The sequence below is a fragment of the Oncorhynchus nerka genome, linkage group LG27, assembly GCF_034236695.1.
Source record: "Oncorhynchus nerka isolate Pitt River linkage group LG27, Oner_Uvic_2.0, whole genome shotgun sequence".
Lineage (NCBI taxonomy): Eukaryota > Metazoa > Chordata > Actinopteri > Salmoniformes > Salmonidae > Oncorhynchus > Oncorhynchus nerka.
In genome coordinates this window covers 73,541,444-73,564,161 of record NC_088422.1, presented here as the reverse complement: position 1 = coordinate 73,564,161, position 22,718 = coordinate 73,541,444, and the positions used below count along the sequence as shown (strand labels likewise).

The 22,718-nt window shown below is 45.3% G+C and overlaps 1 protein-coding gene across 2 annotated transcripts in view; it reads left to right on the top strand.

Moving 5' to 3' along the window:
* Positions 1–1,283: 1,283 nt before the first annotated feature.
* Positions 1,284–22,718, top strand: part of LOC115112397 (chromodomain Y-like protein 2) — a 50,731-nt gene continuing 29,296 nt past the window's right edge. The window contains exons 1-2 of one of the 2 annotated variants that reach the window (XM_029639436.2): positions 1,284–1,557; positions 19,305–19,965. In XM_029639436.2, coding sequence (XP_029495296.1) covers positions 1,534–1,557; positions 19,305–19,965 — 685 coding nt within the window. In that variant the 5' untranslated portion in view covers positions 1,284–1,533. The remainder of the gene's footprint in view (positions 1,558–19,304; positions 19,966–22,718) is intronic. The other variant, XM_029639435.2, reaches the window with a different exon arrangement.

Sequence of the window (22,718 nt, the reverse complement as noted above, 5' to 3'; positions counted from 1 at the left end):
TTTATTTTGCCTGTCATTAAATGGCCAGGGAAAACCCATGATTCTAAATAAGGCTGTATGAACTGCAGTAGGAGAGAGAGACGCAGACAGGGGACAGTAAATGGGGTCACAGGAAGATCCACAAGCCCTAATTTCCCATCAACCGTGCTGCTGTGTTGGCTTAGAGGCCGTTGTTGGGGGTGGGGTTGAAGGGTGTGGTTTGTTGTCAGCCACACACACACACACACACACATAGCCTTACTGGAACACAAATAACCCCTACTGTATGTCTCTGTAGAGAGAAACCAAGTGTCTCTAAATATCTGGTGAGTAGGGGCTAAATGTGTGTTGAGCATTTAAGAGTTTATTATGAAAGCAAACCACAGCCAATTAAAGGGGTATCACAGGACTATAATCAATATAGAGCAATACAATCTAAATTATCTATCTATTTCCCTCATACACTTTCCACTAAACTGTAAACTGTCAATAATTGCCGATGTAACATACACAACTGTTGAAAGTACCATACTGTTGCTTATCACTGTCTTCAGTCTTATTTGCATTGCATTGTGGCTATTGCCCATTTGTCAAGTCAAGGCTGGGCAACCCTGGATGTGGAATGCAACAGGTTCGGAAGGATTATGTTTTAAAATAAAATAAAACAAATGTGAGTCCACACTATGTCAGTATTGAAAAAGAAGTGATAATCTTATTCTTAATTAAATTAATAACCAGTTGAGTTTAGCCACCAACTAAAACACGAAGGTATTCAGAGGAGCAGGACTATTTTTATTAAGCATTTAATTTACACCTGGTGAGTAAATGTAACCCATTCATTATTGGAAAAGTAGGTCTATCTCATTTAGTGTAAATACATGTTAACAACTATGTTATTACATGGAGAACAGTCATTACAGTGAGTGTCAGGGTCATCGTGTCATTTTAACATTTAATGTGAAAAATTGCAGTAAAATGGAAGAGGACAATATGTTTACTACAATGTGCAATGATAGTTCTCTAATCAAATGTACTACATCGGATAAATCACAATAACACATGTGCTAGGTGAAATTGATTATAAAACCAATTAGTTCTGCAAATGATCGTCTCAATTCAACTGGACAGAGAGGAAAGGAAAGCAAATTGGACTCATCATTTGGTGTCCCTCAACAGTAGACGTCTATTCATCAGCCATTTGGTTCATGGAGATTGGGCTACCTCTACAGCGCAGACAGCGCAGGGGACTGGAGCGCATTTCGCACATGATTACGTTCATACGTTGACTAATTTCAGTCATCCACTCCGCACTGAATAAACAGCACCGCCCCAATCTCCCCTTGGTTGTTTGTTTTAAGTGAAGAGCGATCCATCGCAGAGCGCCGGGCTCGATTGACACTGTCTGATGATCTGCTACTGCGGCTGGCTCAGAATAACAAGGCTGCTCGCTAATACCCGTCTATCAGGGTTTTCGCCAAAACACCGAGCGAATAGGATCCAAAAAAGCCAACCAGGCAAGCAAGAACGCCGCGCCGCCGAAGTCCGCACCACAGGATGGCTTCGGGAGACCTTTACGAGGTACTGTGAAACCATGTCTAAGCGACATACTCTGTAGTATTGACGAATACTGGAATTAGGAAGTAAGGGGAGGTCCTCGTTTATGGTGAAAAAACGAAGTCCTAAACCATTTAACAGGCGTAACTAACCAACCCTCTCGAGAAGATGAGGCTCGTCTTTTTTTCGATGTGCCTCGGCGACTTTTGTATGGGGTGAATTGTATAGAGTTGTAAGTGTTCGAGTTCGCGATAAGATCATAAAATATAAACTCCCTATCGGTCGCGCTAGTTGAAAGTCATGATAAAGTGACAAGAGCACTAAACGTACACGGCGAATTGCTCCAGACTGGTGATGGTTAGGAAGGTGCGCATGCCAGAGGATAGGCAATGTATTATTAGCCTAGCAAACATTTAGTGGAGGTGACAACAATGTAGTGGAGAAGCTTCGATGGAGTTATTGTGTTTTAACTAGATGATGGATGTGTCGTGCCAGAATGTGCGCCTCAACAATTCCGGGGCGAAAAGTTTGCTAAATGTTGGGTGATGGATGGATGGAATAGCCTAGAAGGTCTCGATGATTACGCGCACATCCCACTGACCACATACGTCAGTTCAACGTCTAGTTTTGATTTAGGCCTAGATTTGGTTGAGTTTTCAACTAACGTGAATTCAACGTAAAATCAATGACATTGTGCATTTTTTGTTGGATTTAGGTTAAAAGTTGGGCGAAAAATGTTGATTACTTTTTGCAAATCCAGTTTTCCACGTTGATTCCAACGTCATCACATTGCTTTGGGGGGGGGGGGAATTATGTGGAAATATCGTTGATTCAACCAGTTTTGGCCCAATGGGGGTGGCATGACTTATGGTGATAGATTGACCAAGATGTTGGCAGCAATACATAGTATTCCATGCTTGTATTGTGCTTATTGTAGGCCTATTGTTGACAATGTTGCTGACTCCAACTCTTCTTTATTGGAGGAGTGATGTCATGCGACCATGTTTCACTTTCTTTTCACGGTGGCCTATACCAGTTGCACTACAAGGTCATAAACTAGTTGGATTGCCTGGTCATCACCAGATAGGTAAATAAATTCCCTTGTACTTGACCTATTGTGTGGCACGTCACCATCAACTGTTGACCAGGTTGACATTAGTGCTTGTTCTCAGCTGTGAGCTATTTCCTGCTGTTTGTTGTCATAACTAAAATGTGTGCTTTCCTCTGATTTATTGGCTAAGAATTCTCTGTTACATTGTTTCACTATTGCTTTGAGAAATGGTCAGTTAAATGTCTTCTGAAATGATCCCCATCTGACTGTGTTTGTTAGGCTGTAGTGATTGATTAGAATTCTTATTCACTACATTTGAGTCATTTAGCAGACGCTCTTATCCAGAGGGACTTACAGGAGTGAGTGAATACATTGTCATACTGACCCCCCTTGGGAATTGAACCCACAACCCTGGTGTAGCAACCGCCATGCTCTACCAGTTGAGCCATTAGTAATACCAAGTCATTTTTAGTCATTAGGAATAACATTGTCATAAGGCCTACATTTCCTGTGTTTGCTGACATAGTTGGAAAATGTGCATATCCACTTTCCACCAAATACTCCTCTTTGGGCGTTTGAATCCATATTCATTTTAATTGTTGCACCGTAAACAGTTGACCTTAAAAAAAACAATGCAGCAATGAGAAATGCACTTATATGATGGGAGGTCTGTTGCTCTATATAACCTAACAAGCTCTGGTCACATTTCATATGGCATATTAATTGGCTACAACGTAAATAAAACGGTGGCGAATCACTTACTGAAATTGACAGTCAGCACATGTTCCTTCTGGAAGTGCCTTTTTTGCACATAGATCTGTGTATTCCAGTAAGCGAGGTGAACTGGTTCAATCCCATGTGGTAATACAAGTATGAGAGGAAGACTTCACTATCAATAGTGTCCCTCTGTATGACTCATGAATTGGATTCAGGAAATGTAGGCCTGTACGTGTGTTACACGTGAAGGTGTGTTTAGGCTACCTAACAAACTGTAGGACTATGATCCACTTAGTTTAGAAGCATTAAGAAGCTATGATGTGCTGAAGAGGAATTTGAACTGGAGTTTTTACCTTCCAATTAGGAACTGCAACATCTAGGCCTATACACCCAGTTAAATGCCATGTAAGTTGAATCAAAATTATCTGAATCGAATTTGAAACATTGAAGAGCTCAGAATTATTGATATTTCAAGATCATCTCAACTTAATTTTACAAAGTTTTCAGAGGAATATCTTTGAAATATGATAGGCCTATGATTGTACAATTATGCTACTTTCTTATGCACATTCACTCAAACATTAATCTCTCAGTTTCTCTCTGCTTCTCTTTCTGCTTCTCTCTGTCCCCCCCCACACACACACACTCTCTCTCGCTCTCACACACGAACACTCATTTTATGTTCTCCCTCTCCTTATCTCATATTGATTGAGATGGTCTGGGCTATTCAAGTGGCCACCTACACTAGATGCTTCAATGTCTCAGAACACCTGCAGTTCTGCTAAATCCTCTGTTGTGTGACTGAGCAGCAGTAATCCTATGGATTAGCAATAGATAGGCTATATTTAGGAGTTTGTGTTATGTTATCAAGAAATGCATGATATGATGTGGGAAAATATGAATACTCTTTTATAGAAATAAATCACATTTGTACGCCTCCAGAAAATGTCATGAAAGTGGTCATGGAGTGAGCTAAATTAGAACCTTTTGATTAGTCAACAAGTGATATAAATATTGTTCAACATGATGAGCTGTCAAGATGCAGCTGAAATAATCATCAGTTCATTATTCTCTTCATTCAAAATTCATAAAGTAATCAAGTTGTTAACCATCTACATGCATCCTTTATCAGCACAAGTTCTCGCTCAAAACAAAAGTAGTTCCAACTGGCCATTGGGAGCGGTGGAGAGAGACTGGAGGAAACGGGTTGACCTCGCAGGGGGAAACGCGGGCCATGAGGGCAATAAACTATGCATTGCATGGGCGATACACAGCACTTAATGGGTCGCCACATACACTGAAGCTGTCTCGGAGACAGTATACTCACAATGTGTTCTTTGAGTCTTCAAGCCCATTGCGTAATTTGAGATTTGGCTTCTTTAATGAATTCGGTGTTCACCAACAAACATAAATGTCAATTTAATTGTAGAAGGACTAAATGAACCCCTATGACACCCGATAAACTGCAGTACTCAGCCCTGGAAGACCTCCGTGTGTTCCTGCTATACCCAGGCTCTGGGTACTGTGAACAGGATGCTCAGGATAGGCATCTCCCCCTCCGCTGATTCCCTGCCAGCTCATAGTCATGTATTGTGTGTGTTGTTGAACCCCTCTCCAACCCACTCCCCCTGTCTGTTTTACTAACCTGAGGAAGGAGAGTGTTTTCTCTGTCTGAAGTCGGCTTTGATCTGGTTAGTGTGACAGTGCGCGGGGCGGTAAGCATCATAATCGTCTCTTCATGACACCCCTGCTGCTCGCCCATCTTAGGTTGTTTAGTCATACTAATGTGCACAGCACCTCGGGTGGCAGGAGCATTCGTCACTGCTGGAGCTCAACAGCTCCACATCCACACCTAAAGCCTTTAACATTAAACATTCTCCTGATAGCCTAGTTGGAATGCAAAGGGAATAGAGGTGTGTGTGTTTCTTTTTTCTTTCTCGTATTTATGTCCACTTGTGTCATGATCGTTTAGAGATCGATTGGACCAAGGTGCAGCGTGGTAGGCGTACATTTTACTTTCATTTAAAATGACACCGAAAAAAATACAAAAACGAACATAACGTTACATGCAGTGCAGAAAGCAACTACACACAAGCAAGATCCCACAACTAAAGGTGGAAAAAAGGCTGCCTAAGTATGATCCCCAATCAGAGACGATAGACAGCTGCCTCTGATTGGGAACCATCCCCAGCCAACAAAGAAATAGAAAAACTAGAATGCCCACCCAGAACACACCCCGACCTAACCAAATAGAGAAATAAAAAGGCTCTCTAAGGTCAGGGCGTGACAACTTGTCTGCAAATGTGCACGTAATCAGTGTTTCTTGGCTTGTGACTCCTATTGAATAGTTGGTGAACAGGCATACAGAAATAATCAATTTGGAAGTAAGAACCCAGCAGGGTGACATGTCAGGTCCGGCCACTAACAATGGCCCTTATGTCAGAGTGAGAAAGAGGATGTTACGGTCTCATCACACCAGCCCAACTGTGTGTGTGTGTCTGTGTATATGCATGCACGGGTGTGTGTGTGTGTGTGTGCGCTACTGAGATTGAACGTCTGCCCCCTGCTGATTGTCCCCCTTGGGGGTGGTCATTGTCAGAAGGAGCAGACTGGCCAGGGCCACCATGGCGCTGAAAGAAGCAGCTGGCTCCAGGGAATGAGGTGAAGACTCTCCACAGCACAAGTCTCTTTAGTATATCTCCTCTCTGGTAATGAGCAAGCTAGGCACAGACCACCATTCAGGCTCAATATGATACAATGTGTGCAGTACATTTGGAAAGTATTCAGACCCCTTCACTATTTCCACATTTTGGTACGTTACAGCCTTATTCTAAAATGTATTAAATAAATAAAAATCCCCATCAATCAACAACATTTCCCAGAATGACAAAGCGAAAACAGGTTTAGACATTTTGGCAAATTTATAAAAAAATAAAAAAACAATACCTTATTTACATAAGTTTTCTTTTTAAAAAATGTCATCTTTACTTAACCAGGTAGGCTAGTTGAGAACAAGTTCTCATTTACAACTGCGACCTGGCCAAGATAAAGCAAAGCAGTGTGAACAGACAACAACACAGAGTTACACATGGAGTAAACAATAAACAAGCCAATAATACAAATCAATGACACAGTAGAAAAAAGAAAGTCTATATACAGTGTGTGCAAAAGGAATGAGGAGGTAGGCAATAAATAGGCAATAGGAGCGAATGATTACAATTTAACAGATTAACACTGGAGTGATACATGAGCAGATGATGATGTGCAAGTAGAGATAATGGTGTGCAAAAGAGCAGAAATGTAAATAAATAACAGTATGGTTATGAGGTAGATGGTCTATGTACAGCTGCAGCGATCGGTTAGCTGATCAGATAGTTGATGTTTAAAGTTGGTGAGGGAAATAAAAGTCTCTAACTTCAGTGATTTTTGCAATTCGTTCCAGTCACTCGCAGCAGAGAACTGGAAGGAAAGGCAGCCAAATGAGGTGTTGGCTTTGGGGATGATCAGTGAGATATACCTGCTGGAACGTGTGCTACGGGTGGGTGTTGTTATCGTGACCAGTGAACTGAGATAAGGCGGAGCTTTACCTAGCATAGACTTATAGATGACTTGGAGCCAGTGGGTCTGGTGACGAATATGTAGCGAGGGCCAGCCGACTAGAGCATACAGGTCACAGTGGTGGGTGGTATAAGGTGATTTGGTAAAAAAACGGATGGCACTGTGATAAACTGCATCCAGTTTGCTGAGTAGAGTGTTGGAAGCTTTTTTGTAGATGACCTCGCTGAAGTCGAGGATCGGTAGGATAATCAGTTTCACTAGGGTAAGTTTGGCGGCGTGAGTGAAGGAGGCTTTGTGTTACGGTTTTCATCCGTTGAAGGAGAGTCGGAAAATGCAGCGTGGTTAGTTCGATACATCTTTAATAATGAAAAAACACAAACAATACAAAACAACAAACGGAACGTGAAAGCCTATCTGGTGATTGTTCCTGTCTCTGTGTTTGTAATCACCCACGAAACACTCAAAGAATATGGCTGCCTAAATATGGTTCCCAATCAGAGACAACGAGAATCACCTGCCTCTGATTGAGAACCGCCTCAGGCAACCATAGACTTTGCTAGAACACCCCAATAAGCCACAATCCCAAAACCTACGAAAAACCCCAATACACAAACACACCACAAAATAAACCCATGTCACACCCCGGCCTGACCAAATAAATATAGAAAACACAAAATACTAAGACCAGGGCGTGACAGAACCCCCCCCCAAGGTGCGGACTCCCGGCCGCACACCAAACCCATAGGGGAGGGTCCGGGTGGGCGTCTGTCCACGGTGGCGGCTCCGGCTCGGGACGTGGACCCCACTCCAACCAAGTCTTAGTCCCCCTGTAACGCGTCCTTTGATTGGCGACCCTCGCCGCCGACCTTGTCCTAGTAAACCTCACCAAGGACCCCACTGGACTGATGGACCGCTCGGGACTGAGGGGCAGCTCGGGACTGAGGTAGAAGCTCGGGACTGAGGGGAAGCTCGGGACTGAGGGGAAGCTCGGGACTGAGGGGAAGCTCGGGACTGAGAGGAAGCCCGGGACTGAGAGGAAGCCCAGTACTGAGAGGAAGCCCAGTACTGAGAGGAAGCTCAGGCAGGTAGTAGGCTCTGGCAGATCCTGGCTAGCTGGTGGTTCTGGCAGATCCTGGCTGACTGGTGGATCCTGGCTGACTGGCGGATCTGGAAGATCCTGGCTGACTGGCGGATCCTGGCTGACTGGCGGATCCTGGCTGACTGGTGGATCCTGGCTGACTGGCGGCTCTAGCTGCTCTGGCTGCTCCATGCAGACTGACAGCCCTGGCTGATCCATGCAGACTGGAAGCTCTGGCAGCTCCATGCAGACTGGCAGCACCATGCAGACTGGCAGCTCTGGCTGCTCCATGCAGACTGGCAGCTCTGACTGCTCCATGCAGACTGGCAGCTCTGGCTGCTCCATGCAGACTGGCAGCTCTGGCTGCTCCATGCAGACTGGCAGCTCTGGCTGCTCCATGCAAACTGGCAGCTCTGGCTGCTCCATGCAAACTGGCAGCTCTGGCTGCTCCATGCAGACTGGCAGCTCTGGCTGCTCCATGCAGACTGGCAGCTCCATGCAGACTGACATCTCTGGCTGCTCCATGCAGACTGACCGCTCTGGCTGCGCTGAACAGGCAGGAGACTCCGACAGCGCTGGAGAGGAGGAAGGCTCTGATAGCGCTAGACAGGCGGGAGACTCCGACAGCGCAGGAGAGGAGGAAGGCTCTGACAGCGCTAGACAGGCGACGCGCACTGTAGGCCTGATGCGTGGTGCTGGCACTGGTGGTACTGGACCGAGGACACGCTCAGACTCAGCCCTCAGCTTGGCCGATAGCTCCGATAACATCCATGGCTCCTTACGGCAAACAGGGGGAGTTGGCTCAGGTTTGAACCCTGACTCTGCCACACTCTCCCTGAGCCCCCCCCAATACATTTTTGGGGCTGACTCTCGGTCTTCCGTCCGCGCCGCCATGCTTGCTTCGCCAACTCCATTCTCCGATAACCTTCTTCGCACTGCTCCAGCGAATCCCAGGCGGGCTCCAGCACTCTCTCTGGGTCGACCGCCCACCTGTCTATTTCCTCCCAAGTCGTATATTCCAACCTTGGTTGCTCCTGCTGCCGCTGCCTGTCACCACGCTGCTTGGTCCTGTTGTGGTGGGTGATTCTGTTACGGTTTTCATCCGTTGAAGGAGAGTCGGACCAAAATGCAGCGTGGTTAGTTCGATACATCTTTAATAATGAAAAAACACGAACAATACAAAACAACAAACGGAATGTGAAAACCTATACAGCCTATCTGGTGACTACAAACACAGAGACAGGAACAATCACCCACGAAACACTCAAAGAATATGGCTGCCTAAATATGGTTCCCAATCAGAGACAACGAGAATCACCTGCCTCTGAGAACCGCCTCAGGCAACCATAGACTTTGCTAGAACACCCCACTAAGCCACAATCCCAAAACCTACGAAAACCCCCAATACACAAACACACCACAAAATAAACCCATGTCACACCCTGGCATGACCAAATAAATATAGAAAACACAAAATACTAAGACCAGGGCGTGACACTTTGTTGTGAAATAGAAAGCCGATTCTAGATTTGATTTTTGATTGGAGATGTTTAATATGAGTCTGAAAGGAGAGTTTACAGTCTAGCCAGACTCCTAGATATTTATAGTTGTCCACATATTCTAGGTCGGAACCGTCCAGGGTGGTGATGCTGGTCGAGCGGGCGGGGTGCGGGCAGCGAACAGTTGAAAAGCATGCATTTGGTTTTACTTGTATTTAAGAGCAGTTGGAGGCCACGGAAGGAGTGTTGTATGGCATTGGAGCTCGTTTTGAGGTTAGTTAGCCCAGTGTCCAAGGAAGGGCCAGAAGTATACAGAATGGTGTCGTCTGTGTAGAGGTGGATCAGGGAATCGCCCTCAGCAAGAGTGACATCATTGATATATACAGAGAAAAGAGTCGGTCTGAGAATTTAACCCTGTGGTACCCCCATAGACTGCCAGGGGTCTGGACAACATGCCCTCCGATTTGACACACTGAACTCTGCAAAGTAGTTGGTGAACCAGGCGGGGCAGTCATTAGAAAAAACCAAGGCTATTGAGTCTGCCGATAAGAATACGGTGATTGACAGAAGACGGCTGCACAGTACTGTCTTTTATCGATGGCGGTTATGATATCGTTTAGTACCTTGAGCGTGGCTGAGGTGCACCCGCGACCGGCTCGGAAGCCAGATTGCACAGCGGAGAAGGTACTGTGGGATTCGAAATGGTCAGTGATCTGTTTATTAACTTGGCTTTCGAAGACTTTAAATAGGCAGGGCAGGATGGATATAGGTCTGTAACAGTTTGGGTCTAGGGTGTCACCCCCTTTGAAGAGGGGGATGACCGCGGCAGCTTTCCAATCTTTAGGGATCATGGACGATACGAAAGAGGTTGGACAGGATGGTAATAAGGGTTGCAACAATGGCGGTGGATAGTTTTAGAAAGAGAAGGTCCAGATTGTCTAGCCAAGCTGATTTGTACGGGTCCAGGTTTTGCAACTCTTTCAGAACATCTGCTATCTGGATTTGGGTGAAGGAGAAGCTGGGGAGGCTTGGGCGAGTAGCTGGCCGGGGTTGGAGTAGCCAGGAGGAAGGCATGGCCAGCCGTTGAGAAATGCTTATTGAAATTTTGATTATCATGGATTTATCAGAGGTGACCGTGTTACCTAGCCTCAGTGCAGTTGGCAGCTGGGAGGAGGTGCTCTTGTTCTCCATGGACTTTACAGTGTCCCAAAACTTTTTGGAGTTAGAGCTACAGGATGCGAATTCCTTCTTGAAAAAGCTAGCCTTTGCTTTCCTGACTGACTGCATGTATTGGTTCCTGACATCCCTGAACAGTTGCATATCGTGGGGACTATTCGGGGCTATTGCAGTCCGCCACAGGATGTTTTTGTGCTGGTCAAGGGCAGTCAGGTCTGGAGTGAACCAATGGCTATATCTGTTCTTAGTTCTGGATTTTTTGAACGGGGCATTCTAATCTAAGATGGTGAGGAAATTACTTTTAAAGAATGACCAGGCATCCTCAACTGACGGGATGAGGTCAATATCCTTCCAGGATACCCGGGCCAGGTTGATTAGAAAGGCCTGCTCGCAGAAGTGTTTTAGGGAGTGTTTGACAGTGATGAGGGGTGGTCATTTGACCGCGGATACAGGCAATGAGGCAGTGATCACTGAGATCCTGATTTGAAAACAGAGGAGGTGTATTTGGAGGGCAAGATGGTCAGGATAATGTCTATGAGGGTGCCCATGTTTATAGATTTAGGGTTGTACCTGGTGGGTTCCTTGATGATTTGTGTGAGATTGAGGGCATCTAGCTTAGATTGTAGGACTGCCGGGGTGTTAAGCATATCCCAGTTTTGGTCACCTAACAGAACAAACTCTGAAGCTAGATGGGGGGCGATCAATTCACAAATTATGTCCAGGGCACAGCTGGGAGCGGAGGGGGTCGATAGCAGGCTGCAGCAGTGAGCGACTTATTTCTGGAGAGGTTCATTTTTAAAATTAGAAGTTCAAACTGTTTGGGTATAGACCTGGAAAGTATGACAACATTGCAGGCTATCTCTGCAGTAGATTGCAACTCCTCCCCCTTTGGCAGTTCTATCTTGATGGAAAATGTTTTAGCTGGGTATGGAAATCTCACAATTGTTGGTGGCCTTCCAAAGCCAGGATTCAGACACGGCAAAGACATCAGGGTTGGCGGAGTGTGCTAAAGCAGTGAGTAAAACAAACGTAGGGAGGAGGCTTCTGATGTTGACATAAATGAAACCAAGGCTTTTTCAATCACAGAAGTCAACAAATGAGGGTGCCTGGGGACATGCAGGGCCTGGGTTTACCTCCACATCACCCGAGGAACAGAGGAGGAGTAGGATGAGGGTACGGCTAAAGGCTGTTTAAACTGGTCGCCTAGAGCGTTGTGGACAAAGAATAAAAGGAGCAGATTTCTGGGCGTGGTAGAATAGATTCAGGGCATAATGTGCAGACGGGTATGGTGGGGTGCGGGTACAGCGAAGGGAAGCCCAGGCACTGAGTGATGATAAGAGAGGTTGTATCTCTGGATAAGCTGGTTATAATGGGTGAGGTCACCGCATGTGTGGGAGGTGGGACAAAGGAGGTATCAGAGGTATAATGAGTGGAACTAGGGGCTCCGCAGTAAACTAAAACAATGATAACTAACCTAAACAACAGTATATAAGGCATATTGACATATGAGAGAGACACAGCGAGGCATAAAGTAATCACAGGTGTTGATTTGGAGAGCTAACTAAGACCACAATGGGTGAGACAATCAGCTAAAAACAACAAAAGGTAAAATGGCGATGACTGGGCAGAGAGGGTCGGTTAACTACACACAGGGCCTGAGTTCGAGGCTGGGGCCGACCGATAAAAAAAATTGTTTTATTTATTTGTAAAAAAAAACACACAAAAAACAGAATGGAGTACCGTGATTAATGGACAGTCCAGCGGGCATCAGCCAGCTATGTTGCCACGGGATCATAGGGTCCAGGGGGCAGCAATAGAAGGAACAGGGGAGCCGCGGAGTAGTCGCTATCACGCGGGTGACACAGCGTTTAAAGCGTCTGCTCCGACTGAGGCCGATTGAAGGCACAGCGGATGGAGTTTGTCGGCAGACCTGTTGTGGTGCTGCGGCGGGCCGCCATGTCGACTAAGTAGGCCGGGAGGTGGGCCTCAGGGATAGCGTCGATACTGGGTAACTCGGTGGGTGCTAGCTAGCTGTGAAGATCAGGAGAATGGTCCAGGGATTACGGCAGGAATCCGGCGTTGTAGTGGAGAGACAGTCCGTTACTGGTAGGCTCGCGAGTATTATCCAAGCTAAAAAAAAAGGTCTGGTACCTGTGCAGAAGGTAAAGGCCGCTAGCAGTGGCTAAATAGCTTGTAGCTAATTAGCTAGTTAGCTTCTGATGGCTAGGTGGTTCTTGCTATAAGGTTTAAATATGAAAAATAATAGCGGTTCCGTATCACATTGGGTGAGGCAGGTTACCAGAAGGTATAATTGAACTAAAATGGAGAAGAGATTGAAAATAAAATTGAAATATATTCAAAAAAAGACGAAAAATACAAAAGTGCACGAGAGGACGAACAAAACACGTCTGCACTGCTACGCCATCTTGGAGAATGAGTATAAGTATTCAGACTCTTTATTATGAAACTCAAAATTGAGCTCAGGTGCATCCTGTTTCCATTGATCATCCTTCAGATGTTTCTACAACTTGATTGGAGTCCACCTGTGGTAAATTCAATTGATTGGACATGATTTGGAAAGGCACACACCTGTCTATATAAGGTCCTACAGTTGACGGTGCATGGCAGAGCAAAAATAACAAGCCATGAGGTCGAAGAAATTGTCCGTAGAGCTCTGAGACAGAATTGTGTCGAGCCACAGATCTGGGAAAGGGTACTAAAAAAATGTTCTGCGGCATTGAAGGTACTCAAGAACACAGTGGCCTCCATCATTCTTAAATGGAAGAAGTTTGGAACCACCAAGACTATTTCTAGAGCTGGCCGCCTGGACAAACTGAGCAATCGGGGGAGAAGGGCCTTGGTCAAGGAGGTGACAAAGAACACGATGGCCACTCTGACAAAGCTCATCTGTGGAGATGGTTGTCCTTCTGGAAGGTTCTCCCATCTGTGCAGCACTCCACCAATTAGGCATTTATGGTACATTGGCCAGGCAGAAGACGCTCCTCAATAACACATAACAGTCCACTTGGAGTTTGCCAAATGGCACCTAAATGACTCTCAGACCATGAGAAACAAGATTCTCTGGTCTGATGAAACCGAGATTGAATTCTTTGGCCTGAATGCCAAGTGTCACATCTGGAGGAAACCAGGCACAGCTCATCACCTGGCCAATACCATCCCTACGGTGAAGCATGGTGATGGCAGCATCATACTGTGGGGAGGTTTTTCAGCAACAGGGACTGGTACTAGTCAGGACCGAGGGAAAGATCCTTGATGAAAACCTGCTCCGGAGCACTCAGGACCTCCGACTGGGGCGAAGGTTCACCTTCCAACAGGACAACGACCCAAAGCACACAGCCAAGACAATGTAGGAGTGGTTTCGGGAGAAGTCTCTGAATGTCCTTGAGTGGCCCAGCCAGCGCCCGGACTTGAACCTGATTGAATATCTCTGGAGAGACCTGAAAATAGCTCTGCAGAGCTTGAAATTATCTGCAGAGAAGAATGGGAGAAACTCCCCAAATGCAGGTGTGCCAAGGTTGTAGCATCATACCCAAGAATCAAGGCTGTAATCGCTGCCATAGGTGCTTCAAAAAAGTACAGAGTAAATAGTTTGAATGCTTATGTAAATGTCATATTTCAGTTTTTTTATTGTAAATTTGCCAACATTTCAAAAAAACTGTTTTTGCTTTGTCATTATGGGGTATGGTGTGTAGATGGGGGGGGGGTTAATCCATTTTAAAATACTGTAATGTAACAAATTGTGGAAAAAGTGGGTCTGAATACTTTCTGAATGCAGTGTAACTGTTATACACAGGCCAGCATAGTATCAATGTGGAGCGGCTCTGTATTTCTGTACCTCTTTCTCATCCCATCACTGTCTGGTAATGGGCAGATGGCCATTTGGGCTCAGTGTCTTCCTATGTGTTAATGGGCTTGCTGGGAGGCAGACGACCATTCCGGCTTTCTGTGTGTGTGTTACACAGAGGTGTATGTCGTGTGGAGCTCTGCGCTGCTCGCTCTCTCCTGTGTGGGTGTGTTACACAGAGGTGTATGTCGTGTGGAGCTCTGCGCTGCTCACTCTCTCCTGTGTGGGTGTGTTACACAGAGGTGTATGTCGTGTGGAGCTCTGCGCTGCTCGCTCTCTCCTGTGTGGGTGTGTTACACAGAGGTGTATGTCGTGTGGAGCTCTGCACTGCTCACTCTCTCCTGTGTGGGTGTGTTACACAGAGGTGTATGTCGTGTGAAGCTCTGCGCTGCTCACTCTCTCCTGTGTGGGTGTGTTACACAGAGGTGTATGTCGTGTGAAGCTCTGCGCTGCTCACTCTCTCCTGTGTGGGTGTGTTACACAGAGGTGTATGTCGTGTGGAGCTCTGCACTGCTCGCTCTCTCCTGTGTGGGTGTGTTACATAGAGGTGTATGTCGTGTGAAGCTCTGCGCTGCTCACTCTCTCCTGTGTGGGTGTGTTACACAGAGGTGTATGTCGTGTGGAGCTCTGCGCTGCTCACTCTCTCCTGTGTGGGTGCAAATCACTACTTTTTGTTACTCCTTTTTTTAAAGGCATTTCATTAAACTCTCCTCTGTACACTTACACTGCCCCTCCCACCTTCGATGTCATGTGGGTGGGAGGATGTTTTCTAAAGGAAAGGAGAAAAGCATTTAAACTGGAGGCAGGCAGCTACATAACTAGTGGGGAGGGTAAAGTATAGTAGCCAGACTGATGTCTGCATGCTCCTTAGTGTGGGAGTCTGCTTGTCTTCCCACAGCATGTCATCCGCAGCATTGTGTATGAGACAACTAAACACCAAGGAAAGGCTGGGGCTAAATGTCAGGGCACTTCCATCTGGTACAAGGTTAACTGCTGAAGAAAAACAACTCTTGGCAAGATGTGAGGTTGTGTGATGAATGGAGGACTGGATCAAGAAATGGATTGCAGTATAAAACAGACTCTGTTCTCTATAAAACCACCCCCTTTCCAATACTAATTTGGTTTCTATCTTTGTTGTACTGTCAGAGAACAACCTAGGTCAACAGTTTAAGTTAGTAGTTGACAATCAGTGTACTGTATATTAATTTGCACACTAAGAGCCCATCACAGATTATTGAAAGAGGACATCATAGATATCGAGTTGTCTAATAACACACTTGAATTCTACAGTGTGTTGCTTCCTAAATGTAATAATAAAGATTGCTTTTCTGCAGAATGTAATGCTGGTTATTGGAATAAAGCATGAATGGCTACAGAGAACCTCAGTGAGGTCCCTGAAGCATCAAGGTCTGCTGCTAGTTTCTCCAGTGCCATTGTCAACTGCCTCCATGAGAACAGGAGATCTAGAGGGAAGGTCCCTCCTGAGATGATGTGGTGGAGGGCGTGAGAGAGCTGCTGCCAACCAATTAGGCTTGTTTCTGTCTGCTTGGTCTCTGGGGGTGGACATGCAACAGGCAAACAGGAGAAGACCTGTACCACACGCACATCTATGCACACATGAACATAGTCCGAAAACAGAATGTTATACAGAATAATATCGACCACTGAAAGGGTCATGACCCATGATCCAGAGAACATAACCTTTATTATGCATCTGGGTGTCTGTGTGTAGAATGGAGAAAGCTCCCCCTTGACTATTTTGTATTCTGTGGTCATTCATAATGGCTCTGTCAAATGTCATGCTCAACGTGTGTGTGTGTGTGTGTGTGTGACCATGAATATCCACAGTCATGTTTAAGGGTTCTACATGATAACAGCTTACATGTCAGCCTATGGGTTCTTATCTCCTTCCCACAGTGGGTCCTACTGTATCTGCCACCAGCAGCACGTTACAAATGTACTTTTAGGAATCAACTAACCCCGGAAGCTGAGAGACATACACTACATGACCAAAAGTATTGTTGTACATTTGTTGGACATTTCATTCCAGAATCATGGGCATTAACATGGAGTTGGTCCCTCCTTTGCTGCTATATCAGCCTCCACTCTTCTGGGACGGCTTTCCACTAGATGTTGGAACATTGCTGCAGGGACTTGCTTCCATTCAGCCACGAGCATTAGTGAGGCCGGGCACAGATGTTGGGCGATTAGGCCTGGCTTACAGTCAGCGTTACAATTCATCCCAAAGGTGTTCAATGGGGTTGAGGCCAGGGCTCTGTGCAGGCCAGTCAAGTTCTTGCACACTGATCTCGAGAAATAATTTCTGTATGGACCTAGCTATGTACACGTGGGCATTGTCATGCTGAAACAGGAAAGGGCCTTCCCCAAACTGTTGCCACAAAGTTGGAGGCAAAGAATTGTCTAGAATGTTCATTGTATGCTGTAGCGTTAAGATTTCCCTTCACTGGAACTAAGGGGCCTAGCCCGAACCATGAAAAACAGCCCTAGTCCATTATTTCTTCTCCACCCAACTTTATAGTTGGCACTATGCATTGGGGCAGGAAGCGTTCTCCTGGCATCAGCCAAACCCAGATTTGTCCATCAGACTGCCAGATGGTGAAGTGTGATTTATCACTCCAGAGAACGCGTTTCCACTGCCCCAGAGACCAATAGCGGCAATCTTTACACTACTCCAACCGACACTTGGCATTGCGCATGGGGATCTTAGGCTTGTGTGCGGCTGCTCGGCCATGGAAACCCATTTCATGAAGCTCCCGACGAACAGTTATTGTGCTGACGTTGGTTCCAGAGGCAGTTTGGAACTCTGTAGTGAGTGTTGCAACTGAGGACAGACAATTTTTGCGAGCTGTGCGCTCCTGCACTCGCCAGTCCTGCTCTGTGAGCTTGTGTTGCCTACCACTTCACGGCTGAGCCGTTGTTGCTCTTAAACATTTTCCCTTCACAATAACAGCACTTACAGTTGACCGGGGCAGCTCTAGCAGGGCAGAAATCTGACAAACTGACTTGTTGGGAAAGGTGGCATCCTATGACCGTGCCACATTGAAAGTCACTGAGCTCTTCAGCAAAGCCATTCTTCTGCCAATGTTTGTCTATGCAGATTGCATGGCTGTGTGCTAGATTTTATACACCTGTCAACAACAGGTGTGGCTGAAATAGCCAAATCCACTAATTTGAAGAGGTCTAAGAACTTCATGAAGTTATCTGTGCTAGAATATTCTGAGATGTTAGAGTAAAACCTGTTTTTGAATGGATATGGGATATGCTGCCCTGACGTTCCCAGCTCTCTGGAGTTGGTACTATTGGCCGGCTTGAGTAGTGTTAATATAGAGTTTAGGAAGAAGTGCTTTGTGCTTCTGTATGTAGCTTATACTGTAAGTGTCTATATGGCAAAACCAAATGATTTGGTCAGCTTTGAAACAGATTCTTCCACTTCAGAGATCCTTCTGTTTAGTCAGGGGTGTGTGTCTGTCAGTCTGTATTTATGTGTGTACTATTCCACTGACATCTACTCTTTATCAGTACATTTGTGTTCCTCTGCCAGTCCTTCTGTGTTGGAGCCAGGATGGAATTGCTTCTATTGTTGTTCTTTCTGTTTGTGTGTGTGTGTGTTGTTCTTATTGAGTCTGTCTGTGTCAGTCTACACTTTAAGGTTTGGGATTTGTATTATTTGTGTATTCCAGATATAGTCGCTGAACATTGAATGCTTCCTCATTGGTAATGGTCTTGTTCAGTGCTGTCAAACATTGTCTCCATCATTACCAGCTCTCCTGAGTCTAATTATTGTGCATTTGACAATATGTCAAAAACACCCTGCCTGTCTGTTACACAATGGACAAACAAGACTGTAGTGGAGGCACTATAATCACCAATTTCATTTCATGTTTCTAAAACAATGAAATCTCTCAAGTGAATGAGAAAGTGCCCATTGCTTTCAGACAGCAGTTTGGAGTCACGCTTCTCACTTGTTTGTAGGCATGACATGGCTTTCACCTCTATAAGTGATTATTAAAGAGTTTGACAACCCTGTTTGTAAGCTTTCAAATGACATCAAACCCAGCTGTTTATCTTTTTTCAGTGATGAAACATGGATGTCTCATGGTAGGGTGGGTATACAAAAGGGGTCAACTTTGAGCACATTTATCTCCTGAATGTTTTGGCAATTATGTCAAGCAAGTCACTTTCTGACCACTCCTACCATGGGCAAACATGCATGGAAGGTTTCATGCAAATCAAAAGTGGGGCAGTCAGAAAGGGATTGAATTCATATAGAACTACCCTTATGCCAAAATGCTCAGTCTGTCAGCTCCACATTTTACATGATTGAAGTTAGAAAACTTGGAAATGTACCACTCTGACTTGCTGATCAATCCTCTCTCATCATCCACAGAACAGATATCTGGTTCATCTGTAATGGTGTGATCACAGTGCTGCTCCCATTGTTCCTCTCCTACATCTCCCAGAACCGCTCTCTCTAACACATGATGAGAGCTTGCCTATCAGCACAGCCATTCCAGGACAGAATCACTGATAGACTGGTTATGATAACATTAAAGAGGAGAGATTCAAAGTGGAGCTCTAACCTGGTCAGACTTTATTTACATCCCTATTACACATACTTACTAGAGAATGTCATGGTGACAGGTGGTATTTTTTAATCTGATTTGAAATCATTACAAATGGGGTTGTGTGCAAATTTATGAATGAATCGCCAAGAAACTGATAGGTATTTGTTAGGTAAGGATAATGTCATTGAATTGTGATGATGTCGTTTGAAATACTGACTCTTTCTTGATTTTCTCCCTCTAGGTGGAGCGGATCATGGACAAGCGGCGCAACAAGAAGGGCAAGTGGGAGTACCTGATCCGGTGGAAGGGTTACGGCAGCAAGGAGGACACCTGGGAGCCCGAGCACCACCTGCTGCACTGTGAGGAGTTCATCAACGGCCTGCATCTGCACACCCAACACAAACAACCCAAACCTCCCAAGCTGCCCGCCGGGACGGCAGGGGGACCATGGAGGCCGGGAGGGCCCCCAGGGGGGGTTGGACCACACCTCCTATCCGCCCGTCCTCCCGCCCCAGACACCCCAAGAGCACGAGCAGAGGCACGTAAGAAGAAAAGGACTGGTGTTAGTCCAGGGGCCGGGGTTAATCCTGGGGCAGGAGTAAGGGAGGGCATGGGTTTGGGGGTTGGTACTGGAGCTTCTCAGAGGCAGAAGAAGGTAGGCGGAGGAGGGGGGGGGAAGCATGTCTCTCCACACAGGATGACCAAAGCTATGCCGTACAAGGCTCCTCCGGGGGGACTGCAGTTTGTGCCCCCGGTAAGGGCCCCTCATAACGGACTACAGAACGGAGAGATGGACCATATCCTGTACAGGGCAGCAGCCGGGACACACAGACTGACCCATGACACGGAGAGGGTGATGGGGGGCGTGGAGACCCCCGGGACACCACTGGTCAATGAACTAGGTAAGTGACGCACACTGCATGGTGTATATATACCTTTATTATAGATAGTTGGACCGTGAGTTTGTCCTGGACAAGTGACCTGGCTAGAAAACATTCAGTCCCCTAGCTATTGATTGAATGAACATGTGCAGTAAACTGTAGGATTTCTAGTAGGATTGATAGACGGAACATTTACATCACAGCTTGAGGTGATGCTGGTTTGTTCAGTCAGCTTGCTGTCTTGCCAATATGCCAGCCAACGTTAGCTTACATAGTATCCCAGTGGAAATGACATTGTTATATTGTTGTCATTTTCGTTTTCACTCAATTCCAATTCAATGTAGTTTTGTTCTCTATTGAATTACAGTGATTCCAGCGGGATGGGAATATTAATTTGAAATGGAGACGCGTTGTATCCTGGACAGTTAGCTACATGCCATAGTGGATTTGGTAAACCAGGTTGTATCTCTGCATTGTACCAGATGTAGATGAGACAGCCAGAGGATGCCTCCGTAACCTATAGTTGAATGCATGCTCTGAGGTCCTTATGGTTCAACATTGTACTACTGAGAGTGGTGATAAGGACAGTGAATTTCACTCCCGGGTCACAGTCCAAGACTAGTCTCATTGAGTTAATGATTATATTTATAAAGTCCTTTCCACCTCTGCCAGGGTCAAATCACAATGTGTGGGGGCTGTTTGTCATCACATTGATAGTTAGATTCTTCTACATTTGTCTCGATAGACTGGGTGTTTGTCAGTGGTAGTATTTTGCACTCTTATTATGATTTTGTTTTAATCCAATCTCATACCCAAGCAAATCAGTGCCATGTGACACATTGCAGCATACTGATGATATACTGAAGGCAGTTAATGGCCACATTACCACAATGTGTGACACTTTACAACTTGAAACACAGTACTATTGTACACCTCATATTTATGTTAGGTGTGAATCATGTTCTGCAAAGCATTTTATTGTTGCTGTTAGTTCTATATTAGCACTCAGGATAAGCTGGAGCCCTCGGCCACGGTAGAGCTGTGAAGATGTTGAATAATGTTTGCTTATCTGACTAGAACAAGACATGGAAAGTCACTGCATTTATTTGTGCCAAACTACGAAGAAAAGTCAAAAGCAGGCATGCTTGTATTACCCTTGTAAAAAGCATAAACAATCTGTGCTTTTCCACAGACACCCTTTGTGTGTTTCCACAGACAATAATTGTTTTCCTATCCAGAATCAGTAGACCCCAGCTGAAAGACACATCAATGGGCTCATAACTAGCTACCTTTGCAGCTGAAAGGCACAGCAATGGGCTCATCAATGTGACCCGTTTCCGGAAGCTAGGCTTATGTCATACGTCACTACTTCACAGGAGAGGCATTTGAACGTAATAGTTTTATTTTTATAAAAATGTGTTTTTGGGCAGAAATGCCTTCTGGAATATGTGAACGTTCATCTGTCTTAATAACAAACTTATATGCCATGTGTAAATACAATTGTTAAATTACGAGCCTAGTTGGTTTAGCCACGGAAAAAGACAAGAACCTTCCTGCTAGCCATGATTGGCTGAGATAATTGTTGGGCTGGACTTGCCGAGAGATGAGTTTGGATTGGTCTGCCTTGTAGCATGCTTCTGTCAATAACAGAAGCCTTCCTACCGCATATTATTTTTAAAAGATTTAACGTCAGCCATGGAGAACTGCAAAAGTGTTGCTACTGCTCGAAACAACATTGCTTCCCTGAATTTAGCAGGTGCTATTGACAAAGTGGGATAAAGTTGTGGACTACTTTCTGTACACGGTCAGTGTGAACTGGAGTGACTTGACACAACACAGGCCAAACTAGTTGTACAAGCAAACTGTACCATTTACACTTTTTGTATCCTGTGCATGTGACAAACACGCTTTGATTTTGTTTGGTATAGTGTGTGTTTACCAGAGACGGTAATGTGAACAACAACGTTACCTGCACCAAAGGCAGATTAGTATATAGGCAAAGGACTACATAGTGTATTGTTACCTGGAGTTTTTCCTTATTGTAGGCTACTACATTCACCACTTTTAGTCTTGAAATCTTTGGTTATTTACTACAATACCTTACTCACTCTGTTTAGCACATGGCCTCGCATGTGAATCCCTAAAGAGATGGGTGGGGCTAAAGCTTAAGAGGGTGTGAACGATGATGAAGATGTGTAGACAAAGAAGAGCTCTGCAGTAGGTGTACCAAAACTTTCAAGGGCCATTTCCTCAAAAGTGGGGCTACAAGTTTATCAACTTTCAAAGCAGAATGACTTTTCCATTGTTCCTCATCTGCATTGTATGACATACCATTTTGTAGCTCTGAATCACTACTTTTGTCCAACGTTTAAAAAAAAACGTCTAATTTTGCAACATAAGACCGAATCGAGGTGGTCAGTCACAAATTAGCTACAGTCCCTTATGCTTTGCATTATCGTCTCTACCTCTAACTATCATGAACGCAGGGCAGGGTTGAGGTTTTTATGTCATCCATCTATATACATCCACTATACGGATTCATTAGTGTCAGTATAGAAACATTTGCCTCAATATGGTCCCATCGCAACAAATGTAATAGTTTATTGGTTGGGTGATAACATTGACCTACGATGTCTAATGTCACAAGATGCCAGAGGAGAAATGTCTGTCACACTTACAGCTAGCCTTGGATTCTAACATCTGGCTGGGGTCTGGGGACTCTTGACAGGCCTACCTACCCCTGAGGGATCAAACCAAGGTTTGGACATGGTTTT